The sequence below is a fragment of the Cyclopterus lumpus genome, chromosome 20, assembly GCF_009769545.1.
Source record: "Cyclopterus lumpus isolate fCycLum1 chromosome 20, fCycLum1.pri, whole genome shotgun sequence".
Classification (NCBI taxonomy): Eukaryota; Metazoa; Chordata; class Actinopteri; order Perciformes; family Cyclopteridae; genus Cyclopterus; species Cyclopterus lumpus.
The window spans coordinates 8,411,381-8,436,706 of record NC_046985.1 but is presented as its reverse complement, the minus strand read 5'-3'; the positions used below and the strand labels follow the sequence as shown (position 1 = coordinate 8,436,706).

The 25,326-nt window shown below is 40.9% G+C and overlaps 3 protein-coding genes and 1 non-coding gene across 4 annotated transcripts; 2 read left to right on the top strand and 2 right to left on the bottom strand.

Annotated features, from left to right (window-relative positions):
* Nucleotides 1–1,407: 1,407 nt before the first annotated feature.
* hhatlb (hedgehog acyltransferase like, b) lies at nucleotides 1,408–7,928 on the bottom strand. Its single transcript, XM_034560413.1, has 12 exons — nucleotides 7,815–7,928; nucleotides 6,920–7,053; nucleotides 5,260–5,327; nucleotides 5,056–5,169; nucleotides 3,811–4,005; nucleotides 3,507–3,716; nucleotides 2,560–2,731; nucleotides 2,324–2,468; nucleotides 2,204–2,239; nucleotides 1,923–2,124; nucleotides 1,691–1,832; nucleotides 1,408–1,607 (listed from the first exon to the last, which is right to left on the bottom strand). Exons 2-12 carry the CDS (start codon nucleotides 7,023–7,025, stop codon nucleotides 1,408–1,410), a joined length of 1,590 nt encoding a protein of 529 aa, XP_034416304.1. The 5' UTR covers nucleotides 7,026–7,053; nucleotides 7,815–7,928.
* Nucleotides 7,929–8,845: 917 nt separating this feature from the next.
* LOC117749376 (glycine--tRNA ligase) lies at nucleotides 8,846–15,343 on the bottom strand. Its single transcript, XM_034559835.1, has 17 exons — nucleotides 15,182–15,343; nucleotides 14,420–14,521; nucleotides 14,101–14,203; nucleotides 13,839–13,980; nucleotides 13,649–13,737; nucleotides 12,675–12,751; nucleotides 12,390–12,535; nucleotides 12,157–12,306; nucleotides 11,916–12,078; nucleotides 11,330–11,494; nucleotides 11,136–11,243; nucleotides 10,511–10,656; nucleotides 10,310–10,395; nucleotides 10,108–10,217; nucleotides 9,927–10,020; nucleotides 9,447–9,637; nucleotides 8,846–9,341 (listed from the first exon to the last, which is right to left on the bottom strand). The coding sequence occupies exons 1-17, from the start codon at nucleotides 15,224–15,226 to the stop codon at nucleotides 9,228–9,230; spliced, it is 2,031 nt and encodes a 676-aa protein (XP_034415726.1). The 5' UTR covers nucleotides 15,227–15,343; the 3' UTR covers nucleotides 8,846–9,227.
* Nucleotides 15,344–16,778: 1,435 nt separating this feature from the next.
* LOC117749375 (glycine--tRNA ligase-like) lies at nucleotides 16,779–24,150 on the top strand. Its single transcript, XM_034559833.1, has 17 exons — nucleotides 16,779–17,063; nucleotides 17,405–17,506; nucleotides 18,123–18,225; nucleotides 18,329–18,470; nucleotides 18,726–18,814; nucleotides 19,449–19,525; nucleotides 19,629–19,774; nucleotides 19,863–20,012; nucleotides 20,112–20,274; nucleotides 20,941–21,105; nucleotides 21,188–21,295; nucleotides 21,384–21,529; nucleotides 21,634–21,719; nucleotides 21,875–21,984; nucleotides 22,410–22,503; nucleotides 22,624–22,814; nucleotides 23,531–24,150. Exons 1-17 carry the CDS (start codon nucleotides 16,815–16,817, stop codon nucleotides 23,648–23,650), a joined length of 2,241 nt encoding a protein of 746 aa, XP_034415724.1. The 5' UTR covers nucleotides 16,779–16,814; the 3' UTR covers nucleotides 23,651–24,150.
* LOC117749962 lies at nucleotides 17,893–18,027 on the top strand. The gene has a single exon (XR_004611750.1). It is a non-coding gene; the product is annotated as a small nucleolar RNA SNORA84 (small nucleolar RNA).
* Nucleotides 24,151–25,326: the final 1,176 nt, after the last annotated feature.

Here is a 25,326-nt window from a genome sequence, read left to right as displayed (position 1 = left end):
CTTTTAGGGGCTTCAAATCAAACAAAATGAATCTTCTTTATAGCAGAATGTTTCCTTTCTAGCTTTGAAAGAGGATTCAGAAGCACAGCGTGTCTGCTATTTGCAGCTGAACCCAGGGCCGGCCCACTCCTTCAGCTGTCCTGAACCTTCAACTGAGCTCCAACTGGTCGGTTATTTATATTCCGGGTGCTCGGTGGGGAGCTATGAGCTTTATTCTGGAACATGAAATGCAATATCCACACTTCAATCCCCGGTCCCACCTCCAACCCCACCCGACCCGCTCCCCAGGAACATCCACCCACTCTCAAGACAGCTGACAGCATTGCTTCATGGGAAATATGTCCATCCTGAGTCACGGATGGATCTGGAGTAGATCATTCAGTCATGCAGTCATCATTGCAACACTACCAACAATTATTGTATGTGTTTGCAAAGCCTGATATATCTAATTTATTTGTGCCCAGACCTTCAATGTTAACTCTTAATCAATGAGGCCCGGCGTTGCACTGGGTGGCGTGTCTTCTTTATCATGAACATGGGAACTGTAGTTTATTTTGTTTATTTTCTTAAATCCCACATACACCCCTCTACAGCCGGAAATACTCACCAGCTCACCAAATATGTATTCATCCGCAGCTTAAAATAGTCTCCAACAAAGACGATTTACTGTTTTCCGAAAAGCTATTGAGAATTATTAAGCCTTTTTTTTTTTTTTTTTTTTTACAAGTGACGATATGTATTCATTACAATGTTTTGTAGATATGTTTGTACAATCCACGTTTTTATACAAGACATTTTAGACATAAAAATGTCTAAAATGTTAGACAATGCTATCAGTTAGTGAGAAAAATCAATTATAAAAATCTTCTATCGCATCTTCAGGTGCAGGTAGTGATTCACCACAGGTGTGACCAGAGCTTAAAGGGTTTCCAGTGTGGAGGCATCAAACCGAAATAAAGCTTATGCAACGCTACAGAAATACTTCACAAGACTAATGACAAGACTCGACACTGACTCACCTACTGGAAAAAGCACCCTTCTCTCATTCATATTTAAACAGCTCCATCGGAATGGAAACTCTCCATACAGACACAACATATTTGAATGCAGCTTTTATTGGTTTATTTTTTGCATCGATGACAAATGTTTCAGTTTCATTTTAAATGGCTACTGTATACTATTATATAATTTCAGTAACTGTCTTGTATTAACCTCAATCTCTTTTCTCCCTTTTGGGTATAAACACAGTTAAATGATGGTAAACGTATTTACAGTTAATACTTTTTTTCCCCCTACATAAGCAGAAACCGAGCATCAATTTACAATTCATGGTTTAATAATGTTGACTGGCGATCATAGTCTTGGATTTTTAAATCCTTTTCTATTAGTGAAGTCAACATCAAACATCTACTCTGCTTTTTCTTTGCTGGGATCTGCGACTGGTTGAGCAGCAGTGGGTGCAGCTGCAGTGGTGGCGGCGCTTTGAGGGGGAGCAGGAGGAAGAGGATCGGGATCATCAATCAGGGCCTGCCTCCTCTCTCTCTCCTTAATCACTTGAATCAGGCAGTAGGTCACAAACATGACGATGATGGTGGTTATAGGGAAGCCTGGGGAAAGTAAACAACAAAAATATGTTAATAGAGTTGAACCAAATGTCATACCCTCTTCAAATAAAAAAAATAAAAATCACCTTTAAGAAGCAGCCGCTTTGCGACCAACTTGGCAAAGTCCAAACTGTTCAAGGCCAAGATGTTGTACAACACAATGCTCCAGAAGTTCAAAGTATTAAAGATGGCTCGGATCCGGCGGGATGTCGCTTCTGGCATGCTCATCTGTAAATAAAACATTAATAAACAAAAACAAAAAAGCATTCTGTGTCAGCATCCCAACAGACGTGTAAAAGCAAACCTCGGCTTACACACCTCAAACGAAGCAAAAGGCTCCATGGAGAAGAACTTGGCGGTCCACAGCTCAAAGTTGAGGCCGAAGCAGTTGAAGAAAGCCCAGATCAGCACCGCCTGGCAGGGTCCCAGCCACAGGACGGTGACGCCGAAGGTGCACAGTGTCGCCACCAGCTCCTCCACCACGTTCTCATGTTTTCCACCCAGGTGGTCGTACACATACCTGTGGATAATGAGTCAGAATCAGAACCTCTAAATGTGTCAAATCTATAAGACTTTGAAATGAAATGTATTGATCTCACTTGCACAGCCACTCGTTGATCCCTCTGTCAAAATGACTGTGAAAGAAAAAAAAAAAGATTTACTTGTACTGATTTGTTCAGTATAATCAGCCAAATGTGATCTGTGTGAACTCAACGCACGTTTCAGCGAACACGTAGAGCATCGTGATGCATTTCGGTGGCTTGGGAGGGTCCAGATGATCCAGTCTGGACACGGTGTTGATGACTCCAAACATGACAGCGGCTTTCACCCAGTCATACACCAGGTTAAAGTAAGCTAGGCCCACTGGAAACAAGGCAATTATTAGCTATCAACGTATGGTTAACATGCCACAGCATTAGGTCAAATCCTTAAACTTCGGGGAGGTGGCACAGACCTAGAGCCCAGTCCGAGGCGTGCTTTAGCAGCTTTAGGTCGTTGGGGATGGTGAGGATGTACAGGAAATGGAAGAGGACGTCCACTACAATGATGACTCCCAGGTGACTCAGGCCCTGCAGACTGATGTTCCACATCTCCCACTCTTTCCTGGTCAAGTCTGACTTGTTGGCCTGCAGGGGGAAGCAAACGCGTGTCAGAGAGCCAGAGACCTCCACGCCGCTCTGCTACAGCTCAGTCGATGTGTCCTCTGGGATAGAGGCCCCCAGTGGCCGCCCTCACATCAGGATATCATTGATATTGATGATTGAAGGTTTTAACTCTTCAACATATTAAAATAAAACAAAGAAAAATAGTTACTCTTTGATTGGCCTGGCCATAACCCATTGACTTATGCAAGTAGATATTATTTATTTTGAGGCAACAAATCCAAAGGTCCCACAGTGCCTGAGCTGCTGGATTACTGGGAACACTCACATATTTATCTTATAATGAAGAAGCGAAAAACAAGGAAAAAGACTTTATAAGTTTATTATGTAATAAAGCATTTATGTGATTGTTCTACATTTAGGTCCACCGTGAACATATTTTAATGTTTAAACCATAAAGTTTTGACCTGTGTGTGTGTGTGTGTGTGTGTGTTTTATACCCACATTATACCTTCCTCATAGTATTTTAATATCGCCCTCATTTTATGCCTGTATATGTGTGAATTTGTTTCAGTACACATTTGCGTGTGACATGTCACATGACCTCTTGATAAGGTTTAAACACCTGTCTTCATGGCACTTTATAGCCTGATGAAGACTGTTGAAGACTCATGGTTATCCGTGTATTGATTTTTAATTTACAATCAGAGTGCCTCGAAAGCTTTTCAGACAGCCAGCCTCCCCCATGGACTTCATTCAAAGTAAGATGGACAGGTTTTTTCCCCCTATTTTAACTTACCTGAATATAAAACTTATCAAAGGTCATGATGGGCCCAAAATAGAAGAAGGGTAGGTAGAAGTTATACTTGAGCAGCTCCAGGATGTTGTAGTTTCCATCTTTCCTCTCGCAGTTCTCCAGAGCAAAGCTCATACAGCGCATGATTGTAAACCCACAACCGCCATAGAAGAGGACGTGACGCAGCTCAAAATCACCCTCCACAAAGCCTGCCTGTACGTGGAGGAGAAACGGGGCAAATAAAGCAGGAAACCCTTAATGTGAAATACAGTTTGTAATGTATCTCTGTTAAGTGCCAGCAGTTTACCTGCCAGGACACGAAGGGTTCACACTTGAACGTGGCAAGGGTGCAAAGACCGCTGACGAAGCAGAGCCAGCGGATTTTCACCAAGGAGATGCTGTAGAGCAGAATACAGTGGGACAGGATGAGGGTGACGTAGGTCCAGCCCATACTGGTCCACACGGCCAGGAGCCCATACACCATGTACACCAGGGACCTGTACTGTGGGACACAAATGGAGCGTCACCGCCAGTGATGAGTACATTTACTCAAGTACTGTACTTTAGTACAAATTCAAGGTAATTGTTATTTACTTGGGTATTTCCATTTCATGCTACTCTATACTTGTGCTTATCTGAGGCAATAATTGCTGACAGCTGTAGTTACTTTTCAAATTATTTTCAAATTGTTCAATAAAAACCACGTATCTCTAAGTCTGGGGATTTAGATTTTGTTTCCTGGTAAACTGAAATATTAAGTTCCTATTATGAGTACATAATATCCTTCTACTTTATAAACTAAATAAACTTTAAAAAAACAACAATGCTATATAAATAATAGTAAAACACTGACCAGGAGTACTTTTATTTTTGCACTACGGTATTGGTACTTTTACTTAAGTAAAGGATCTACTGTAAATACTTCTTCCACCAACTTGTTGCATCAATGACACAGTAAAGCCCCCTTTTAAATGCTAGACACATTTAAATAGCTCAAAGTTTTATTTTCTATAAAAGTCAATCTGATGATGCAGCTCCTGTCCGGCTTTAGATTTATAAACTGTAAATTGCTCCACAAAGCAGCATATAATAACCTCTCTTTACAGTCAATTGATAATAACCTCACTTTACAGTCAATTGATAACAAAGAACCTCTCATATACTCTACCATCTGGTAGAAAATGTCCACTGATTATAAAGAAAAACTTTACACATAATTGATTTACTTATGGATAGACATTCACCATAAGACTTTAGTGTTGTTAACCAAACCAAACGGCCATAATATAGAGCTACATTTCGATTTCTATTCTTTCCACCTGGTTCCATTCATCATCAGCTGTTCAGCTAATGATATAAAAAGCGACTGTGCAACGTTGTAAAAATAAATTGTGACAAAGAGGATTTCAAATGTCACCCAGTATTCTTCTTAATAACGCAACACAGTGAGAGGCAAAGCTGAGTGTTTCCTTCACCTCAAAGCGGCTCATTAAACCCAAGAAGACACACTCTTCTTCAATCACTTAATGAATTAGTCGGTCAGGAGAAGCACCTGTGGAGCCAACATGGAGCAGATCTTAGCGAACAGCACATGGCCAGCGAGAGCAAACAGGATATGCTCTCTGAAGGTGGAAAACCACATCATCCACTCACAATCAGCCGTATCCTGAAGTTCAATGGAAAACATTAAAAAAAAGTTAGAAACATCTTTTACATTAATGGCAAATGGCTTGATTACCTATCGCTGTTGTCTCACCATGTTCCTCCCGAAGTAGTACCATCCTGGCGTCACGCTGGTTTTGAATGTTTTTCTGTTTGCATTGGCTGAAATTAGGGAGCGGAAAAAAAATGAATTTTTTACAATTTGAAGAAATTATGAAATTTTAAGCTGTATGAATATTTTTTTTAGCATCAATACATTTTTCTATCATATATTTTGTTTTATTTTTATTAAAACGGTCTTGTCCTTGAGTGCAGAAGTGAAACTTTTGTTCCAAAGTGAACACAAGTCCTCTTTTCCTCTTGTGCTCTGTGGTATTAATACCGACACCTGATCTCCTCTGCGGGGTCTACATAGCTCCAACTCGCCCCCCTCACACAGTCACACTGTACTGCAAGGATACTGCACATTGTGTTGTCTGGATGGAACCGCCACACAAAGCTAAACTCACAGGGTTACAGTGCAGACTCAGTTCTTGGGGAAACAAAGGCACTGATTTCTTTCAAATATAAGATTTGAGAAGTTCATATATGGTTGTTTTTGTTTGCACATCTGCATGGGAGTATGTGTGTAAAGGTGAAAAGTAACTAATTAAGTTATTTTATTTGAGCAGCATTTTTGTATATATCTGGTTTGCATGTGTTGCACTTGTCTACCTTTTGGAGAAGTTAGCATAATCATTTAAAGGTTTATTTTTCTTTGTCATTTTCCAATCTTTGAAAGGTGACTCATTATATTGGGAAACTCTGTTATGTTGCATCGGCCTTTTACACGGAAGACACTAGTCCAAGTAAGAAAAACGGAGCCATCCTTAATGTTAATAACACCTGTAATTTTCCTAATATAGCGAGTCAAAAACATTGATGTGAAAAACACCTCTTGTGTGTACATTTAAGAGCACTACAGAGAGCATACATTGCACACTTAGAATGTGTACACTCATTGTATTAAATGTATTAAACTATTTAATCACTAAAATAGTTTATCTAATTTTCTGTTTTATGCATGACAACTCCATGCTCGTTTTGTTGCACCTGTCGGGGAGGAACAACATTATGACATAAACTCCATGTTTATTAGTAGGCTACGTGAAGTTTGGTGACATAGACGTGCCCAACTTCTATTTGAGAGGTCTGCTCAGCCAGAATCATTGAAAACACTGTTATGAGTAACTCCTGTATGAGCCCTGTGTAAATAAAGTAACTTATTTTGTACCCAATCCACAACCTTTTCCCAAACCTAACTAAGTAGTTGTGTTTACTATTGTTTCCTGTGAGGACAGAAGTTTATTTTGGAAAGACTGTATGCATGTAACAAGTGGAAAGTGACACCCGATGCTGGACTTTCAGAAGGAAGAGTGAGGAGTGCCTTTTTCGTACGGTATCATCTGAACGATCGTATGAGGATGTGTTGATCAATTCACAATGATTCATTGTTGTTTTGTATCTTTTCTTGGATAGACAATAAGACAATATAGAATTTCACCAGACTTATCCTTTAGTTTAAGCAGTTTTTTTCAAAAGATTATTATTATTATTATTTTGCACTTTTACGTATGAGATTAGATTTCAACGCAGGTGATTGTGTTCATGTCAAACGGTGTCGGGGTCGTATTCATTAGCAGACTATTAACTGTGCTTCACAAGAGTGAAGTATGTGTGTACTGTTGTGATTGTGTTTACTGTCTCATACTCACAACTGGAAAGGTCAAAGATCCAGCTGGAAGCCCAGAACATGGCCAGACAAAGCATCGTGTTGTAGAAATAGATCTCATATTTGGGAAGTGCAGCTTTGATCCCCATGGTGACACAGAAAGAGCTCCGGAGGCTCCTGAACACACCGACATAAGACCCATCAACACTTACATCATTTTAGCTTGCTTCATCCGGAACGCTGCATAACTTTTCAAGCTTATTGTAAGTTTTCTATGTAAAATGTTTTTTTCGGCAAAGTAACTAATCCTTTATCTTTTTCAAATAAATGCAGTAAGTATAGTGCACAATATTTACAACATGGTATTTAATAGAGAAGAATAAAAAAGGTTCATTAAAATAGTATTCAGCACTGCACTACACTTCTGCTGTGTCATGCTATGCCACATATAAATATGATTATCATGCTTTAGTCTGTGTCTCAAAAAGACACATAAAAAGCTGATTTTATTTTAAAATGTATATACTTTTTTTTTTTAATGATGCAATAACATGAAGCTCAAGGTAAATGATTGTTTTAAGTCCTAAAAGCAACCATCATTTAGGAATGTTTTATTTACCAGTGATTATTAGGTAAAATAAACAGTGAAGGGCAAATGGACAACTTTCCACTGATTAAAGTAGCCTCCAGCTGTCTGCTATTTTTAACCAAACAACTTCCAAGTTCTTCGTTTAGTTTTTTTCCATCATAACGCTGTATTGCTTTGTAATGCAGAAAGCACATAATAAATCTGGTCTATAACATTACCTGCACGTGTGTGTGTATATCTTTTTTTAAACTCTATTAAAGTCTGTTTTCTATTCACAACGTCTGCTGTTTAAATGCCACACGGTCACGCTCTTCAGTTTGTCCTCCGCAGCACCTGCTGTGATACTGACCTTGAACGCAGCAGTCGCCGGGCCCGAAGCAGTTGCTATAACAACGCACTTCACCAGAATTGTTTAACAGAAGGGGAAAAAAAAAATGATGATTTAAAATATCATATTACAAACAAACAAAAAAATGCATGTAAGAAAATGTAAAGTATCACATCCGCTCAGGGTGGGCTGCGGGTCCCTCTGACTCCCTGAGAGGTAGCTGCCATCGGTTAAAGGTGACATGATGTATTTATACTTTGACCACTGACACAGAGGGGGCGGGACATGAGGGCTGTGGACACACTGTAAGACACAACAACATTAGGAGTCTGTAAGGTGTTGGCATGTTTGAACTGTCTGTTTACTAACTCTGATGTCATTCCAGATCCTGTGTCTCACCTGATCATCTCTCATTCCCTTCACCTGGTTCTCACACCCATCTCACCTGCAGCCCGTTCCCTCGTTAGTCACTCACTATTTAGGTCCCCTCACTTGCACTTGTCCTCTGCCAGATTGTCTTGTGTTTTAAAACCAAGTTCTCCAGTGTTTAGTAGTTTGTGTCTCTCTTCCTGTATGTTCTGTTCCTGCTGGAAACTCAGTAAAGGATTATTACCTCTGTTTTGTGCGTCGTGCTTGAGTCCCTGGTCTTCGCTCCGTGACACTAGCTCTATTGATAGGGTGTCTTCATTATGACAAATCGCATGTAGCACTGTATCACTACATATACATTACAACACATATATGAATTACCATTACTATGTAATTGTTGCATTGGGTCAACAAAAGATGTTAAATAATTTCGCATTTTCAAAGTAAAAGCCCTCCAGTCTCTTTTCTCTTGCTGGGTGGTTCCTGGTTGCCAGGTCTGTTTTTGGAGGTTCTAAGCCTGTTGCAATTCTGAGCATTGCTGAACATCCATGCCTCTCACGTTCTATAATGAACTGAAACAACACACAGTGCCGTCAAGTGACAGCAACTAAAAATACAGTGCAGTGAGAAGCAGCGGTGTCACAGCATGGAAACATAAATAACCCCCCCAAAAAAGAAACAAATTGATGCAGTATGTTTTTTATTATAAAAGGTTAACAAGTGCATACAGTATTAAAGAATTGTATGAAAGTCAGGTGCATAACTGGCAGTATGTATGTGTTCTGCTTTCACAGTATCAGTCCTACACATGATGTTGCCCAGGAACAATAATATTGCTAAAAAAGGAGAGCCACAGGACGGGGATAACCCTGCAGCATGTTAGTAACTGGTGGAGCGTTCCTCCAGTCTATGTGACACGCTCTAATCTCCAGATCCTGCTGTGCACTTCATATATACTGTATGTCTGACATACATCTCCTAATGAGAGAAAATACTAAAATCCTGTACGAAGAAGAAAGAAAAGACTTTGGTAAAATAAGCAGGAGAGGAGGAGTTCTTGTTTGGCTACTCTTTCTTCATGGTCTCTTGTCCTTCAAAGACCGGGTACTTTTTCTCCACCTCAGCCCACGTCAAGGTGCCGTTAGCCAGATCTCGAACCATCCCCGGCAACTCATTGACCTGCAATATGATTGTGTACATTAGCACAAAACAAATCTGTAAATATGATTCCGTACCCTCCTTATATTCTGTCCATTAAAGATCCAAGTTTTTGGATTGCTGTACCTCGGCCCTGATCTGCCTCATGGAGTCGCGGTCTCTCAGCGTGGCTGTGTGAGGCGTCTTGTTCACCGTGTCGAAGTCGACGGTGACGCCAAACGCCACGCCGATCTCGTCGGAGCGGGCGTAACGCCGCCCGATGGATCCTGAGGAGTCGTCCACTTTGTGGGACACGCCGTCTTTAGTCATCGCCTCGGCTTGAAGGAGAAAGACGAAAATTAGTAATCAGTTTGAACAGATACGCTTTAGAAGGAAATTCAGGAAAAGTGTTCACATTTGAGGAAATATGCTTATTTGGGCAGATTTTGACAGAACAAGCTAAGCTAAGCTAATTATCTCCAACTTCATATTCAACCCACAATGTGAGAGTTAAAATCTAACTCTTCAGATAAAAGAAAAATAAGAAAATTTCTCAAAATGTCAAGCCATTTTTTTTTTTACTTCATAAAGCTTAATTGAAATTAAAAAAATGTGCATGACACTTACATAACTGGTGGACAAATGGTGTGAACTCCTGGTTGTGGCTCAGAGGAAGGATGGAACATTTGTAAGGAGCTACGGTGGCAGGGAAGCTGAAATACTGGAGAAATAAGCAGTAATTTAAGTAAGTAATTTAACTGAAATGATTCTCACTCGGATGTGATTCCTTATTTTGAACCATTCTCACCGTCCTCTGCTCATCCCCCTGCCGGATGCGGAACGAGTGCTCAAAGATGGAGTGCATGATTCTGCCGATGCCAAAGGACGGCTCGATTACATTGGGAACAATCTCCTCCACTGTGGGAAAATAGAGACGGTTGATTTCCCAGGTCAACAAACTCCCTGTTCTGCTCCACAGACCTGAGAGCAGGTTTAATGTCGCCTCTTACCGTGCAGAGTTTTCTGGAACCTTTTCACACTGACCATGTCTTTGGCCAGTTTAAAGGTTCTGCCTTGTGTCTCAATGCTGAACTCCCTACAGACATAAACATCTCCAAATAAACGTCTATATAACACGCAAAAACACATGATTCTCATGAATAAAACTACAGAAATGGGCTTCAGCAGCGATCACTGCAGTCAGAAGTTACCCCTTTTGATTGAGCAGCTTCTCCTGATCACTGATGTATTGTTCGTCACAGGCAGCCAGGTACTCCAGAACCACTTTGGCATCTTTCTTGTAGGCCGTTCCGATGGCTCCCTTATTGGGCTCAAACTGGACGACGTTCACCACTTTGTGTGAATAAGTTAAGGAGTCAAACAGAGGAATCCAGCTTGCAAGCAAAAGGAACAGATCAAGGTCAATTAGCTTAATTAGGGAGGTAGAAAACAGCAGAAAAGAACGATAAGTGAAGCTGGAGTTCAGAATATATATAATATATAGTTATCACGTGTATTCATTCTAAAGGTCAAGAATGAATTTTCATGCTCAAGTACTAATAAAGTGTACACTTAAGTTGGCAGCACAATCTTTTGATAGTTAATATGCAAGAAATGTTACTGTTTGTAGCAACAAGAAAAGATCAACGTTGGCGACCCCTGCTGGTAGTATCAGATAAAACAGTGGACAACGCCACATTGGTGTCCATTAATAACATACTCCACAATGAGTGATTGTAGCATGCCTGTTTACGTATAAATCTAAAGCATAGTACAGACTGAAAATAATATATGATTAGATTGTATGGTTGTTGGACGGGGAGAAAAGAAGGATATGGGTTCTTTCAGGGGCTTTTCAGCCACGAGAGGCACCTTGGTGGCTCTGGAGTGACACGTGAGGTCATAGCAGGAGCGGTCAGCACAGCCCACGATCTCAATCCAGCCCTAAAAGAGAGAAAGACAAACTAGTCTCGACTTGCGTCCACTAACTTCTCAGTCTGCATGTGTGAGTAAAAGAGAAAAAGAGTTACATAGGAGGTTTTGGACTCGGCGTCCCAGCAGTCGCATGCGTAGTGAGCCATCTCGTTTTCCATGTGCTGACGGAAACGCACTTTATCTTTAGACAGCCCCGCTTTGATTAGATAGAGGTAGATTCTTCCAATGAAGTAACCCAACACGGAATTGTTGATCACTCCCTGCAGCAGAAGCAACAAAGATGAAATGATAGTGATTATTACACCAAATGATCCTGTTAATCTATTTTTTTAATATCATGTTAAATCAACCGGATTGACATCGCTTATTAGAAAATACAACTTTTTACAAGCAGTATCTCAGCACTGATGTAGTGAAATTTAATTAAGTTTAAAACTAATTTATTATAGTTATAAAACAATAAATATATCTATAATTCTGCATACTAAAGACATTTCTATGGCACACACTGTTACACTATTGAATATATGGGAGATAATGTAACATGTATAAATAAAATCCTCTATTAACCACCTCTATATTGAATGAGCACTTAACATATTTGTCACAATATCCGGCATGTTTTCAGCACGAAGAGTAAACACCCTATGCATAACAATAAGTCCATAAGATGAGTCCCACCTGCTCCACAGCATCGCCCAGCCTCATGATGTGTGCAGACTGGCCGCTGGTCTGAGCCTTGGAGGAGTACAACAGGAGGTCCAGGTCGGCCACGTTGGAGAACTTCGGGTGGATCTTCTCGTTTGGGTCCACAAAGTGCTCGATCTCAGCCATGGTGAACTCTCTGTAAGCGGGAGAAGTTTACGTCTCACCGTGTCGCCGGTATGATTTGCAGATGACTGATGAAGGAGTTTCTGACTACCTGACACGAATGAGTCCGGAGCGAGGAGAGATCTCGTTCCTGAAGGAGTTCCCAATCTGAGCGGCGCCAAAGGGAAGCTTTCCCTGGTTGAACTCCAGCAGGCGTTTGAAGTTTAGGAACATTCCCTGAGCGGTTTCAGGCCTCAGATAGCTGCAAAGTTACACCGTTGAGTTGTTTAATACAGCGAATGTTTATTTCACTTGAGACATTTGATGTGTTTCACTGATCAGTACCCGGGCGTGTTCCCCCCTGGACCGATGGAGGTCTGAAACATCAGGTTGAAAGAGACGGGAGGTGTGAGGTCATTTCCTGTGGAGGGAGACTTGACGTTGTATTTCACAAAGAGGTCCGACAGCTCCTGCTGGGTGTAGTTGTCCATCTAGAACAGAGAACAAACCATCAGAGGGTTGTTTTCCCAACCAGCAGATGTCAGTATATCCAACAACTTCAGACTGTGTGTGTGCTTGTGTGTGTGTGTGTCTGTGTGTGTACAAAAGACGTGTTTGTTAAGAACCCACCTGAGTGATGACGTCCTCCATCTCGTGCACCTTCTCTGCAGAGCATTTCTCATCAGACATTAGTTTTTTCAAGTCAGCTGTGAGAGGAAAAAAAACATTTAATTTAGCAGCCGTTAGTGGTTTAATCAAATGTTGGCTTCACACTGGAATTCACACTTTTAATCACTCAAATCTTCATTATTATCATTTTTATTTTTTCAAAGGCCAATATGAGCGATGGGAAGCTCCCCGCTTGCAAAGATCTTTTACAAATTCATTAATTTTTTTTTTTCTTATTTTCAATTATGTTCATCATCTTTTTAAACTGTCAGCTACTCATCTATACGTCCAACTTATCATTTTGTCAATTTAATAAAATATAAAGCTGCCAGAAACCCACTCATCTTAACATACATTTGAGTGATAATTACTCAAAGTTATTGCTATAGACCAGTTCAAGGTTGTAAAAAATATTGTTTTACTTTTAATACCCACAAACACAGCCAAAAATAAAAATGTTAAATGAAAGAATACTGTGTGAACGCCCCGCATCAGCACTTTCAACTGGTTTTCTCAGCGTGCCTGACATGATGTGTAAATACATTTACGAGTCCTGAAAAACCAGTTGACACTTGACATCCTGCTCCCCTCCTCAACTGCTGTTAGGATACGTGAAACAATTAATAGATGATCTTAAACATTCTTTTAAAAACTTGCTCCACCGAGAATTAAAAAAGATGGACAATATGAAATGACACATTTTGACCGCCTGTAATTAAAAATGTATGACGTGCAAGTTTGAATGGATGAATAGAGTTTGCACAGCTCCACTGGAAATCATCTGCTCTGAGAAAGAGTCGGTTCATCTCCCTCTTTTGGGAAGAAATCTGACACCTTGTTAGCAACGCAAGGCAATAATGGAAAGCTGAGGGGAGGATTAAACCAGGTGCAACTCATTTGATTGCTCTGTATGAATGATGGTCAGAAAAAGTCACCTTTGAGGAGGTGATCGGCACGGTAGCACTCCCCGGTCTTGGCATCTTTCACCATGTAGTCTGCAAATTTATCCACATGTCCTGACGTCCTGAAAAGAGCCAACAGGTTTAAGGACGAATCTAATGCACACTTCAATTTGCACATTTGTGCATTCGGTTTGTACATGTTTTAAAGTTTGTTGGCACCTACTTGAGGACCGGCTCAGGGGTCAGCATGGTGCAGTCGATCTCGAGGATCTGCTCCTCCTGGATGAAGTGCTGCCTCCAAACCTGCAGGATGTTGTTCTTCAGGGCACAGCCGACAGGGCCGAAGTCATACAGGCCGCTCACACCTGAGGAGCAGTCGGGGATTAGTCTGGACGTTGGAAAATGTTTTGGTCAGTATGCATGCTCTGTCTGTACTAAACACTCAAAATGTTGCCGGGTGGTTTTGGTTTTCCTTTCTGTTTCACCTCCATAGATAGCAAAGGCCTGATCGTAAAAGAATCTCCTCTTTAAGGTATCCTCCATCTTCACTCTGTCCACCGTGTCATCTTTGGGCTGCAAAGCCAGCTCCTACAAGTGAGGATTAAAAATAATATCAATACAAAAAAATTAAAAATCTGAATTACATGCAAAGTAAATAAGGGAGAGCAAAAGATTAACCAGCGACTGTGAGAGTCTGACCTTTTGTTTCAAGAATATCCTTCCTGGCTTTCTTACCATGCAAAGTAAATATTACATTACTCAAATGGAAAGTGGAACCAAAGAGTGAGAGGAAAACATTCTGACCTTTGCTTCAAGAATCTTCTTCCGGGCTTTCAGCTCTGCAACAGCTCTGCTCAGCTCCTGCTCTTTGGCGCCCTTTTCCTTCAACTGATGCACCAAGTCGCCCTGCAGGTGAAATACCAAAGACTTCACTTAATTGTCACACGAAACCTCAGAGAAAAGTGTACCTTGTAATTGTTTTATATTTACATTTGTTCTTAATGTATAGTAACAACAAACTTTCTTTGTTAATTTATACACATGTGAACTGTATTTCTAAAAAAAAAAGAAGTAAATACTCTTATAGGAAAATAGTTAGTTTCTTGTTTTTTTATTAATTCATGTATTATTATAGATATGTTATAAAGTGCAAAACAATCCAAATGAATGGTTTGGAGCCACAAGGGACATCCATTTTAACTTTCACTTTAGTTTTCATGGCACGAGGCTCTCTCTCTCTAACTGGTTGATTAAAGGACATTCAATGTGACAGCTGTTGCAACAATGCAGCCAATCGACATGCACATTCTGCGCAGAAATCATGTTACACCTGTTTAATGTATGTTTGAACTGTGTACAATGCTGCCAAGTTGCTCTCTATGTAAACTCATCATTACATGATCCAAACAGACACTTTTTAAAGCATATGCACTAATAATCTCTCCAATCAACACTTGTAATCGATGTCGTTGTCAGTGGATGCATCACTCCATGCTAGTAATTGGACAGAGTCTAGTTTTGTTTTTTTGCGTGTTTAAACCTGGTTAAATTGACAAGATGTCTCACCTGTTCCCTCACAGCCTCCCTTAAAGGTGCCAGTAGTTCTTCCATCTTGATACGTATCTGAAGCTCTCTGCTCTCCCTGCAGTCAGCTGTTGATCGGCTCGGGACGCGACTGTCCTCACTTCCCTCTTCAGGCTTTCTTCAAGCCGGGGAAAATAAACAAGGGGAGGCGCCTGTTTGAGGGCAGTCTGAAGGGTTCTCTGAGTTGCCTGAAACAAGCGCTTTCTGTTGCATCATCCAGGAAGCTCAGACAACACGTATTGTATTCTGGTGTATAACAAAGTAAGCAAATAGCACCTTTCAACCTATCCTCTCAATGGAGAGTTAACCTGTATTTATAGACTAGATTCCTAATGATTACATGCATCTGGCACCCAAAGTCTGGACCACTGGAGCACTGATAGCTTTGACCTTTTTGACACCCTAATTCCCATTTGTGCACACAACATACATTATGGTTGACTAATAATTAAACCCAGTAATGTATGTATTTGTTTGACTGGAACAATACAACTAGATTCTGAAAGTGGGCCCCTACATAATGCTAAAGCCACTGGCTTATTATATAAAGGTACTATATATTACTTCTGCCTGAACACATTTGCACATTAACTCTTGCCGCCCTGATACTAGGCCAGTTGTCAGCTCGTGTTAGCCTTGGCATGGGAAAATAGCTGCAGTAATATTTTAACAACAACAACAACAACAGCAAATAAGTGGAATAAATATCACTTTCTGTTTTAAGCTGTAAATGAACACTCAAGGATTCTTCAAAAGTTCCCAAAAATATTTTACAATTAAATTTAATTTCTATAAATAACTATACTTTAAAAACATAAACATATATATGTACAGTATATGCTAAATATTTAAGCCGCAGACACCTGTATCACCTCTGCATGTAACATAATGTTAGCTAATTAGCCACCATATAAACACAATTAGCTGTATCATTGTATAACAATGTATTCTCATACATTTATGGAAGGCCATTTTCCACTGGCAAAAGAAACCCCCAAAACAAACAAATAACAAAAGAAAATGTTGGTATGATAAAATAAGAAACTGGGTCCTGGTCGAATTTATGAAATAATAGGTCAAATGTTTTCAAGGCACAAAGTCAAGTCTGGCTCGGGGAAATTGTATTAGATAGTAAGTCCAAATTAATAACATCCCCAAAAGGTCATAATGGGAACTTGTTTGTGTTCCCTTGCAATAATATTTGAATTTACCACCCAAAACTATAACAATACAAATTATATTTAATAATTATAAATGTGGCTCAGCGTGATGAACTATATAAATATAAATGTAATAAATAATAACATTTTCATATTCCGTTTAGTTTTGTTGGGTGTGGATGATTTACTGTTTATTATTACTGATTTTGTATTGCTTACTTATAATACTAAGATCTTGTTTCTTTTTTACGATGTCTTGTTTGCACTTTACCCCACGACGGTGTAATCCCGTACATTAAGGATTATTGTATCTATTTATTTTAAATCATTCTTTTGTTACTGTTTTTGACGAATCTGCCGATTAATCGTCAAGCGAAAGTTCTCGACCGGAGCGCAAGGCGGCTTTACTTATTTTTCAGATATTTCATCATTCTCTTCTCCCATTCCAGCGGTCCATGCTTCGTAGCGCAGCATCAGCACTGCTGAGGACCAGCACTGAGATTTCCGCCTTCCGTCCGGTGTTTACGGTCCGGTTCGTTCGGCAGTTGCTCCGCTACGAGCCCCAAAACAGGCCGTTTTCAACGTCGGTCTGCTTGTGTAAAAAGAAGAAGCAAAGCCTGTGGCTGCAGCTGCCGGAAGGACGAACCATGAGCGGCAACATTGAAGAGATTCTCGCCCCTTTGAGGCTCGCCGTCAAAGAACAGGTGACACTGGTTGTCTCGTAGTCTTCACCGACGTGGGCCAAGTCGAGTTAGTTTTAGTGGTGTTAGCTTACCGGGCTAACCGGCTGACCTGACCGGTTCTCAATGAAGGAGGACAGCCATTGCTCGCTAGCTAATGCTAGCTGGCAATCATGTCTGCACCTTTTGCCACGTCTCAGTGTTGCAGAGTGAGCAGGGTGGGGTTAAGATAAAAGGCTAAATAAATGCAGCTTCCAGAAAACAATGTACGCAAAATGGCCGATTGTTTTGTAAAGCGTCTCAGACCGGAGTTTAAATGTAGGTTGAAGGGTTTATCTTTATGCCACCTCTCTACTCTGTTTCAGGGGGAACTGGTGCGCCAAATGAAACAGGATGGAGCTCCTGATGTGGATGTCTCTAAAGCTGTGGCTGAACTGAAAGCCAGGAAGAGAACCCTGGAGGCCAAGGTGAGGATTTTAATTACATTAATATGCTAATTGGTTTAGTTTGTTTTAGTGAAGCAAAAGCTCTACCAAGCCAATCCCAACGTTAGATGTGTATTCACTTGTCATCTCACTCCGTAGTAACCTGTCTGTGCTGCACATATTGATGCACTTTTATTACACATTGGGAAGTGCCCCAACATGTTTGTTCACTTATTAATCCATCATGCTGTCAAACAGACTGGGTTATGGGTGCTCGCTCAAGTTGCAGGTGTTTGCCATTGTGGGTGTTTATGTCAACATAAGATGGTAATAAATTAAGCAAACATCATTACAAATTATATATTGTTCTCTACGGGTGTTTTGATCATCGTTTATGTTCATAAGTAAGAATAATGTTAGAAACTGCTGCCTGGTGGTTCCTACAGTCGGCTCCAAAGTGCTAAACGGTGTATTTTTGGCAACAGGCGCATATTGATTCTGCAAAGTAATGCATGGTAGCTGCCACTGTAGCAGCCTTCCATAGCCCGGTTACAGATGGGTTGAGTTTCTTCTCTTTTTTTTCGAGTACATCAGGACAAATGAGCTGACCACACAGTGAATGCTGTCAATAATGGGAAACATTTCATTTGCATTGCAGGAGCTGTCATTAGAACCCAAAGATGACATTGTGGACAGAACAAAAATGGAGGATACCCTCAAGAGACGATTCTTTTACGACCAGGCCTTTGCCATCTATGGAGGTGAGACTTTGAATGTTAAACAAAATAAAGGTTTCAGATGGTGCTTATATCATCGCACACATAGTCTTTAAGCATTCTGTTACCATGCAGTAATGCTCCTCAGGTGTGAGCGGCCTGTATGACTTCGGCCCTGTGGGCTGTGCCCTGAAGAACAACATCCTGCAGGCCTGGAGGCATCACTTCATCCAGGAGGAGCAGATTCTGGAAATAGACTGCACCATGCTGACCCCAGAGTCTGTCCTCAAGTATGTATCCCTAATGCGGGTTTTCTATGAGTGTTAAACAGTATTTCGTTATCGCTTATGTTTATTTAATTAATGAGAATGTCAGAAACTGCTTAAGAAAGTATCTTGTGAGTCAGTGCTGAACTGTGGCTTTTTGGGGGGGGATTTGCCAATTTTAGCCATGAAAGCTGCCTCCCATAGCATGGTTGCAAATATTTTAATTGAATGGACTTGGACATGGACATTAATAGCTCTTTTATTTGTTCACCTATTTAGGACATCAGGACATGTGGATAAATTTGCTGACTACATGGTGAAAGATGTCAAGAATGGCGAATGCTTCAGGGCTGACCACCTCCTCAAAGGTAAGCCTTTTGTGCTTCTGCCAGTGTATATTTAGAGAATTGGCTTCCACCATAATGTAAACTAAGGATTAGTCATCCTAAAAACAACCCCAGCAGAGGTCTTTGTAAGCGTTTCATGTCTATTATTCATGAGATTTTGCAGACGGTGGGATGGATGCGGTCCAAACTTGTGTTGTCTGTAGCTTCTGCTGGCTGACCAAGCTCTGAGTATCACTGTTGTGCCTGAGGGAGAATGGAAGTGGCTGGACCAGCAGAAATCACACAGGGCTCTCATGGCAATGCAAGCTGCTAGAATCATAGACTGGAGCTGTGCCAAAAAGCCTGTGGGAAAAAAATTATATATAGAGAGAACATGTCAATTCCTGCAAGACTTGGAGCTCAATTGGCTCAGACTTGAAACTGTTATGCAATGAAAATTAAGTTATGTATTATCTGAGATATGTCATGAGACATTTTGACATCTCCAAACTATGAGATGTCAATCCAAAACTATGTGCATGTCATCCTGCTGATTTTAGTTTTGAGCTCATTTTAACAGTGTAGGTTAATGAAATCAATGAAAGTCAAGGTTACAATTATTTTATTTTTTTATCTGTTTGTGAAAGCATTGTTTTCATGTTTCTGTGTCCTGCAGCCCACCTCCAGAAGCTGATGTCTGATAAGAAGTGTGCGGCAGAGAAGAAGGCTGAGATGGAGGATGTCACCACTCAGGTCAGTGTTAACTGAAACCAAATGGCTCTTTTGAGGGATTATTTTTGAAAAGCTGTTTCTGACAGAGTTTTAAATGATTCACTGTCTCTATTATTATTTTCAGATGGACAACTACACTCAGCAACAGCTGACAGACCTCTTTGTGAAATACAACGTCAAGTCTCCCACCTCAGGAAACGACCTCACGCCTCCCGTCTCCTTCAACCTGATGTTTCAGACGTCCATCGGACCAGGGGGGCACACGCCCGGGTAAAATGAAACAAAATCCTGCTGGGCATTTTTCCCTGATGTTTTATTTGTTTCATGTCGAGTGATTGATTTCGATGTAAATCTGCAGCTATCTGAGGCCTGAAACCGCTCAGGGAATCTTCCTCAACTTCAAACGTCTGTTAGAGTTCAACCAGGGAAAGCTTCCCTTTGCCGCTGCTCAAATAGGAAACTCCTTCAGAAACGAGATCTCTCCTCGCTCCGGACTCATTCGTGTGAGGTGAGAGATCCGCCGTGTCCCCAATTGTTCTGTATTTTGTGTCTGTACTTGTAGTCATGACATAAAACGGGAATAAAATTATATCACATTTCCATGCAGAGAGTTCACCATGGCTGAAATTGAGCACTTTGTGGATCCAATTGAGAAGGTCCACCCTAAATTCTCCAATGTAGCAGACCTGGACATCACATTATACTCCTCCAAGGCTCAGACTAGTGGCCAGTCTGCACACATCATGAGGCTGGGTGACGCTGTGGAGCAGGTTGGTTTGAAGCTTCATTTGTAATGTTGATGTCCAAATTCTAATTCAGCTTTTGAATGCTGCACGGATTGTGGACATTTCATGCAATCGTCCACCTTCTCACACACACACACACACACACACACACACACGCACGCATCATTACTGTCATTTCCAATAACTCTAGAGCTTTGAAGTCAACATTTTGTTTACAAAATATTCTCCTTCGGTCCATATTTGTTGGCATTTGGCCTTTCAAGAAACTACATTTTCACTGGTGTCAAAAAAGACATTTGATACATACCTAAAAATGTGTTCTTTGAGAAGGTATTTACACAAATAACTTTATGATGAATATCACAACTAATATGGATACGTGTCCAAGCTTGTAGAGATATTCATCATTTCATTTCACTCTTGACTTTCAAATACTGAAATCCCAAATACGATATAATCTTGTATCATAACATTGATACATATTGTCCAGCTGTGGTATTATAAGACTGTAATAAATGTGACATACAAAAGAGAGTTTAAGTGAATAACGTATTGGACCAAAACCAATCTTAACTCGAGGTCCACTAATTTGCCATTTAGTGGATCTTGAATTTTTATTTGTTTATTTATTAGTTTTTGACAAACTGCTGTCAAAAATAAACTCACTCATTAATTCTTCTCTCATTTAAGGGAGTGATCAATAACTCCGTCCTGGGATATTTCATCGGGAGGATCTACCTCTACCTTACTAAAGTTGGTATCTCCAAAGACAAGCTGCGTTTCCGACAGCACATGGACAACGAAATGGCTCACTACGCCTGTGACTGCTGGGACGCGGAAGCCAAAACCTCATATGTAGGTTCCACGCCACCGTTTCCTTCTGGCTCATCAGGGAGTCTACTCACTTTTGCTTAAAGTAAACGTTTGTCCCTTGCAGGGCTGGATTGAAATCGTGGGCTGTGCTGACCGGTCTTGCTTTGATCTGCAATGCCATTCGCGAGCCACAAAGGTCCCTTTAGTCGCTGAAAAGCCCCTAAAAGAACCCATATCCTTAAACTGCTGCAAAAGAGAAATCTTTTCTCAGACATGTTAAGCACCCAGATGCCTTGTTGTTCTCCTTAACTTCTCCACACAAAGTTGTACATGTCGTCCAGTTCGAGCCGAACAAAGGAGCCATTGGAAAGGCGTATAAGAAGGATGCTAAGATAGCCATGGAGTACCTGTCTGTGTGTGACGAGTCCTTCATCACAGAACAGGAGAAGCTGCTCAATGAGACTGGGTGAGTACTTTCAACCACAGTCACACAGTTTGTATGGCTGCCGGCTCAAAGGTTGTGGTTTTGTCATTTGCAGCACATTCAGTATGTTATCTTTTACTCCACAGAGAGTTCACCATCGAGTCAGAAGGGAAGTCCTTCAAACTCACAAAGGACATGGTCGGTGTGAAGCGATTCCAGAAGACTCTGCATGGTGAGATTTATTCATTTCATGGTTTAGTTTATTGTTGAATTTCTCATGTATTTTGTCTTTTTAACACCTCGGGACCAAGTTTGAAATAAAGGTTTAAGTCGGGATACGTTGGAGCTACGGCTTCAATAACACACATCCCTCTTTGTCTTCCACAGTGGAGGAAGTTGTTCCCAATGTAATTGAGCCCTCCTTTGGCATCGGTAGGATCATGTACACCATCTTTGAGCACACGTTCCAAGTCAGAGAAGGTGATGAACAAAGAACGGTACGTCGATAGTCTGGATCATAAACATAGGCGATGTCCTCTATGATCTAGCATTGTTTACTATGGTCTCATGTAGAGTGTTGTCCTGCACCCAACCTGTCTTAAACTAGAGCATGTACTGAAGCTGTCAAGTATGAATTACCTACAAGATTATGAACTACGTTTAAGAAGTCTTAAAAGATCTTTTCTGTCTGGCTCTGCTCTTGTTCATAGCCTCAAATGACGACTTCGGCACATAACACTTTTATGCTTTGTGTTATATTTTGTCTCTGTATGAATGTCCCGTCTGTAACTGTGTGTTGTATTGCTGTTGGCTGTCCCTCCGAGCAAAAGATTGTTTTATGATTTGATAATTGTGTTTGTGATTGATTTTTAAAAGCTTGTTTCCTTCATTTACTGAAATCTTTGTTTTCTTTTCCCTTCAGTACTTTGGCTTCCCAGCTACTGTAGCGCCATACAAATGTTCTGTCCTGCCTCTGAGCCAAAACCAGGAGTTTGTGCCCTTCGTTAAGGAGTTATGTAAGTGCCCACATAAAGACTACGTATTTGTTCCATCTCTGCCTGCTGGCATGTGCTGCTGCTGTTTAAAGACTTAACTTCACTCGTTAACTTTATTTCTCTCTCCTTTCTCCCGCTTAGCTGAGGCGATGACCAAAAACGGGGTGTCTTACAAGGTGGACGACTCTGCGGGATCCATCGGGCGGCGTTACGCCAGGACGGATGAGATCGGCGTGGCGTTTGGCATCACCATCGACTTCGACACAGTGAACAAGACGCCTCACACAGCCACGCTGAGAGACCGCGACTCCATGAGGCAGATCAGGGCCGAGGTACAGCACAAATTCACTTCTCTTTTTTTTAGGATTAAATTACCTTGATGAACGAACACATTTTGGTTTTACCAAAATTACAAACATCGACTTGCCACAAAACGTGAAGAGTCACGTCACATCCACAGACTTTATACTGTCTATGGTCAGGGTGTATTGTTTCTGGTATAACGTCAGTGGCCCAATCCCCAATGTACCCCTAAAACCCTGAACCCTCAGGGACTTGACTAACGTCGGCTGGTAAATGGCAGCACACGCCGTGCAGAAGAAAGGGAACACACCAAAGATATGTTCCCTTTCATTACCAAAAGAGTGAGAAGAGGTAGAAGCATGTTTTGAGTGGAAACACTTTTTTCAGGTTTCAAGTTCCTTTTTTTTTTCACATGTCTGAACTCTGGCAAACTGCAGCTTTGTGGCTGCTGAGCGCGGTTTCTTCTGCTACACATGTGTAGACAAGATGTCCTGCATCCCCTCCCCCCTCCGTCTACATGGTGCATCCAATTTGTGTGATGGGTGTCAAATGTAGAAGTATTGCACAATGTAGCTGGGTGTGTTGCCCTTTTTAAGGCCTGCCTCAGGTGTTGACCTTCAACCACATTTGACCTTTTTTATAAACAAATAGCATTTCCTTGTAAGGAGCTTGACATCGCTTCAAAAAGAGGGTTCATTAAAATTCTCTCGCTCACTCACCATTTAACACATCTTTCTCTCCTCAGGTCAGTGAGTTGCCTGTGATTATTCGGGATTTGGCCAACGCCACATTGACCTGGGCAGAAGTGGAGAGCAAGTACCCCATCTTTGAAGGGCAGGAGACCAGCAAGAAGGTTGAAGAGTAACGCTCATTTGTCTGCCAGTCACGCCTTGAAAATCCACAGACTTGTTGCATATGCATCAGCAGGAAGAATATTGTGATAAGCTATTGTGGTGCACCGAGCCCTCCTTGTGTTCGATGCTACTGCGATCACTAAAATGTTATGTATTCATCTGTTTCTCTGATTTGCAACATTTCATCCATGTCTAACCACGTCAATATGTTTTAAAAAGGAGAGAATGTAATCGGGTTGTTGTCGTCAGTGGAAGGAGGCTTTCACTACTCCAGTTTTCTGGCTGATAGGATTGAGATATTTAACAATTTCAATTAAAACAACCAGCACTTACTGGACACGGGCGCACAACTGTCGTGTTTCAAGAGTATCAAGTCACAAACATAGTAGCTCAGCTGCAAGATTGAACAAAAATGGGATGGCATTAGAAGCTTTGAAATATAAAAATGTAAGCTGTGAAGTTGTGCCAAAAACATGCTTTACATAAATAATGACTGTTTGATAACCTGCTATTTGGCTGGAAGTTTGAATTTCTTTTTCACAGCAGCAGCAGTTCAGATGGCTGTGAAGTAGCCTTCCTGTTGGGCAACTTCTTCCAAACATTCGTCTTGAGTAGCTTCTCCATCACCGGTGAGGATGAGGTGCATTGGTTGAGAGCCTCTGTGTTCCTCCAGAGTCTTGTTTTAATTGTAGAGCAGGAAAGCAGATTTAAAACTCACGTAAACCCTCACCACAAATAATCTATCCTGTGATATCTGCTCTGCCTGACTTTTACCAGAATGGCCTCTTAGTAAAGACCAGGAATCCCTGAGACTGACAGACACTTTGCATATTCACTAGGCTCAAATCTCAACTCTGCCTTATTAAAATTTCCAGCGGAATGACAAGACCTTTACTGTTTCAATCTTTTTTTAATAGCCCTCATTGATAAAAAGATTTCCTGGCTGGATGAAGGCTGGTTTCTCACAGTCTTTAAAGTCCGGTGTTCTGTTCCAGTGAGCCAGCGTGCACAATAACAAGACCCTGAAACTGAAGCAGCTCAATGGAGTTCAGCCATCATTAATTGTATTATTTACACCGGTGTCCTTTAACCTTTTTATAAAATGTCCAAACTCTGGCTACACACATTTTCTGATCTACTGTAGGAAAGGTGAGTGGATTCGCATAAACATTCTTTTAGAACAATTAAATAGAAAAGATGAAAGAAGCAGCCAATACAAAATAAACAGCTGGTCCTCGACTTTTTAAAACTAAAATTCCAGTAAGAAGATGTTTCCAGCATTATTTAATTTTTTATCTGATTGTTATTATGCATGCATATTTTGAGGTAGGGATTAAATGCACAGGGCTACATAATACTTCTAAACGTGTCCACATAACAGGGTTGTTTGAGAAAAGCTTTTTGCCAGCTGATCTATTCCACAAGGGGGCATCACAGGCACATTTATGATTTTCTGTTGAAAGTCTCTTCAGATGCAAATCCTACAGTGTCAAACGTTCAATTAGGTTCACAATCATTTTGCACATAATTTGGTTTGAATCTGCAAAACCTCTGGATTCTGTCTCTATTTGTACCATCTAGAATATTAGTCCATTGAGGAGGAAAACCTTTATGTATATTTTATATATGTTTTACTTTTATTTGCTCTGTCTTTTAATTAGTGCCCATGCCTCTTGAGAGTGAAATT

Coding starts and splice junctions, on each gene's coding strand:
- LOC117749375 (XM_034559833.1), top strand. CDS start 16,815: ATGCTTCGTAGCGCAGCATCAGCACTGCTGAGGACCAGCACTGAGATT. Junction 21,720..21,874: donor ATTCCAGAAGACTCTGCATG/GTGAGATTTATT, acceptor TGTCTTCCACAG/TGGAGGAAGTTGTTCCCAAT. Junction 21,985..22,409: donor AAGGTGATGAACAAAGAACG/GTACGTCGATAG, acceptor TTTTCCCTTCAG/TACTTTGGCTTCCCAGCTAC.
- hhatlb (XM_034560413.1), bottom strand. CDS start 7,025: ATGGGGATCAAAGCTGCACTTCCCAAATATGAGATCTATTTCTACAAC. Junction 4,006..5,055: donor GCTCCATGTTGGCTCCACAG/GTGCTTCTCCTG, acceptor TGTGTCCCACAG/TACAGGTCCCTGGTGTACAT. Junction 2,732..3,506: donor TTGATAAGTTTTATATTCAG/GTAAGTTAAAAT, acceptor TTCCCCCTGCAG/GCCAACAAGTCAGACTTGAC.
- LOC117749376 (XM_034559835.1), bottom strand. CDS start 15,226: ATGGAAGAACTACTGGCACCTTTAAGGGAGGCTGTGAGGGAACAG. Junction 12,752..13,648: donor TGCCGATCACCTCCTCAAAG/GTGACTTTTTCT, acceptor TTCCTCTCACAG/CTGACTTGAAAAAACTAATG. Junction 10,396..10,510: donor AAGCTGCTCAATCAAAAGGG/GTAACTTCTGAC, acceptor TTATGTCTGTAG/GGAGTTCAGCATTGAGACAC.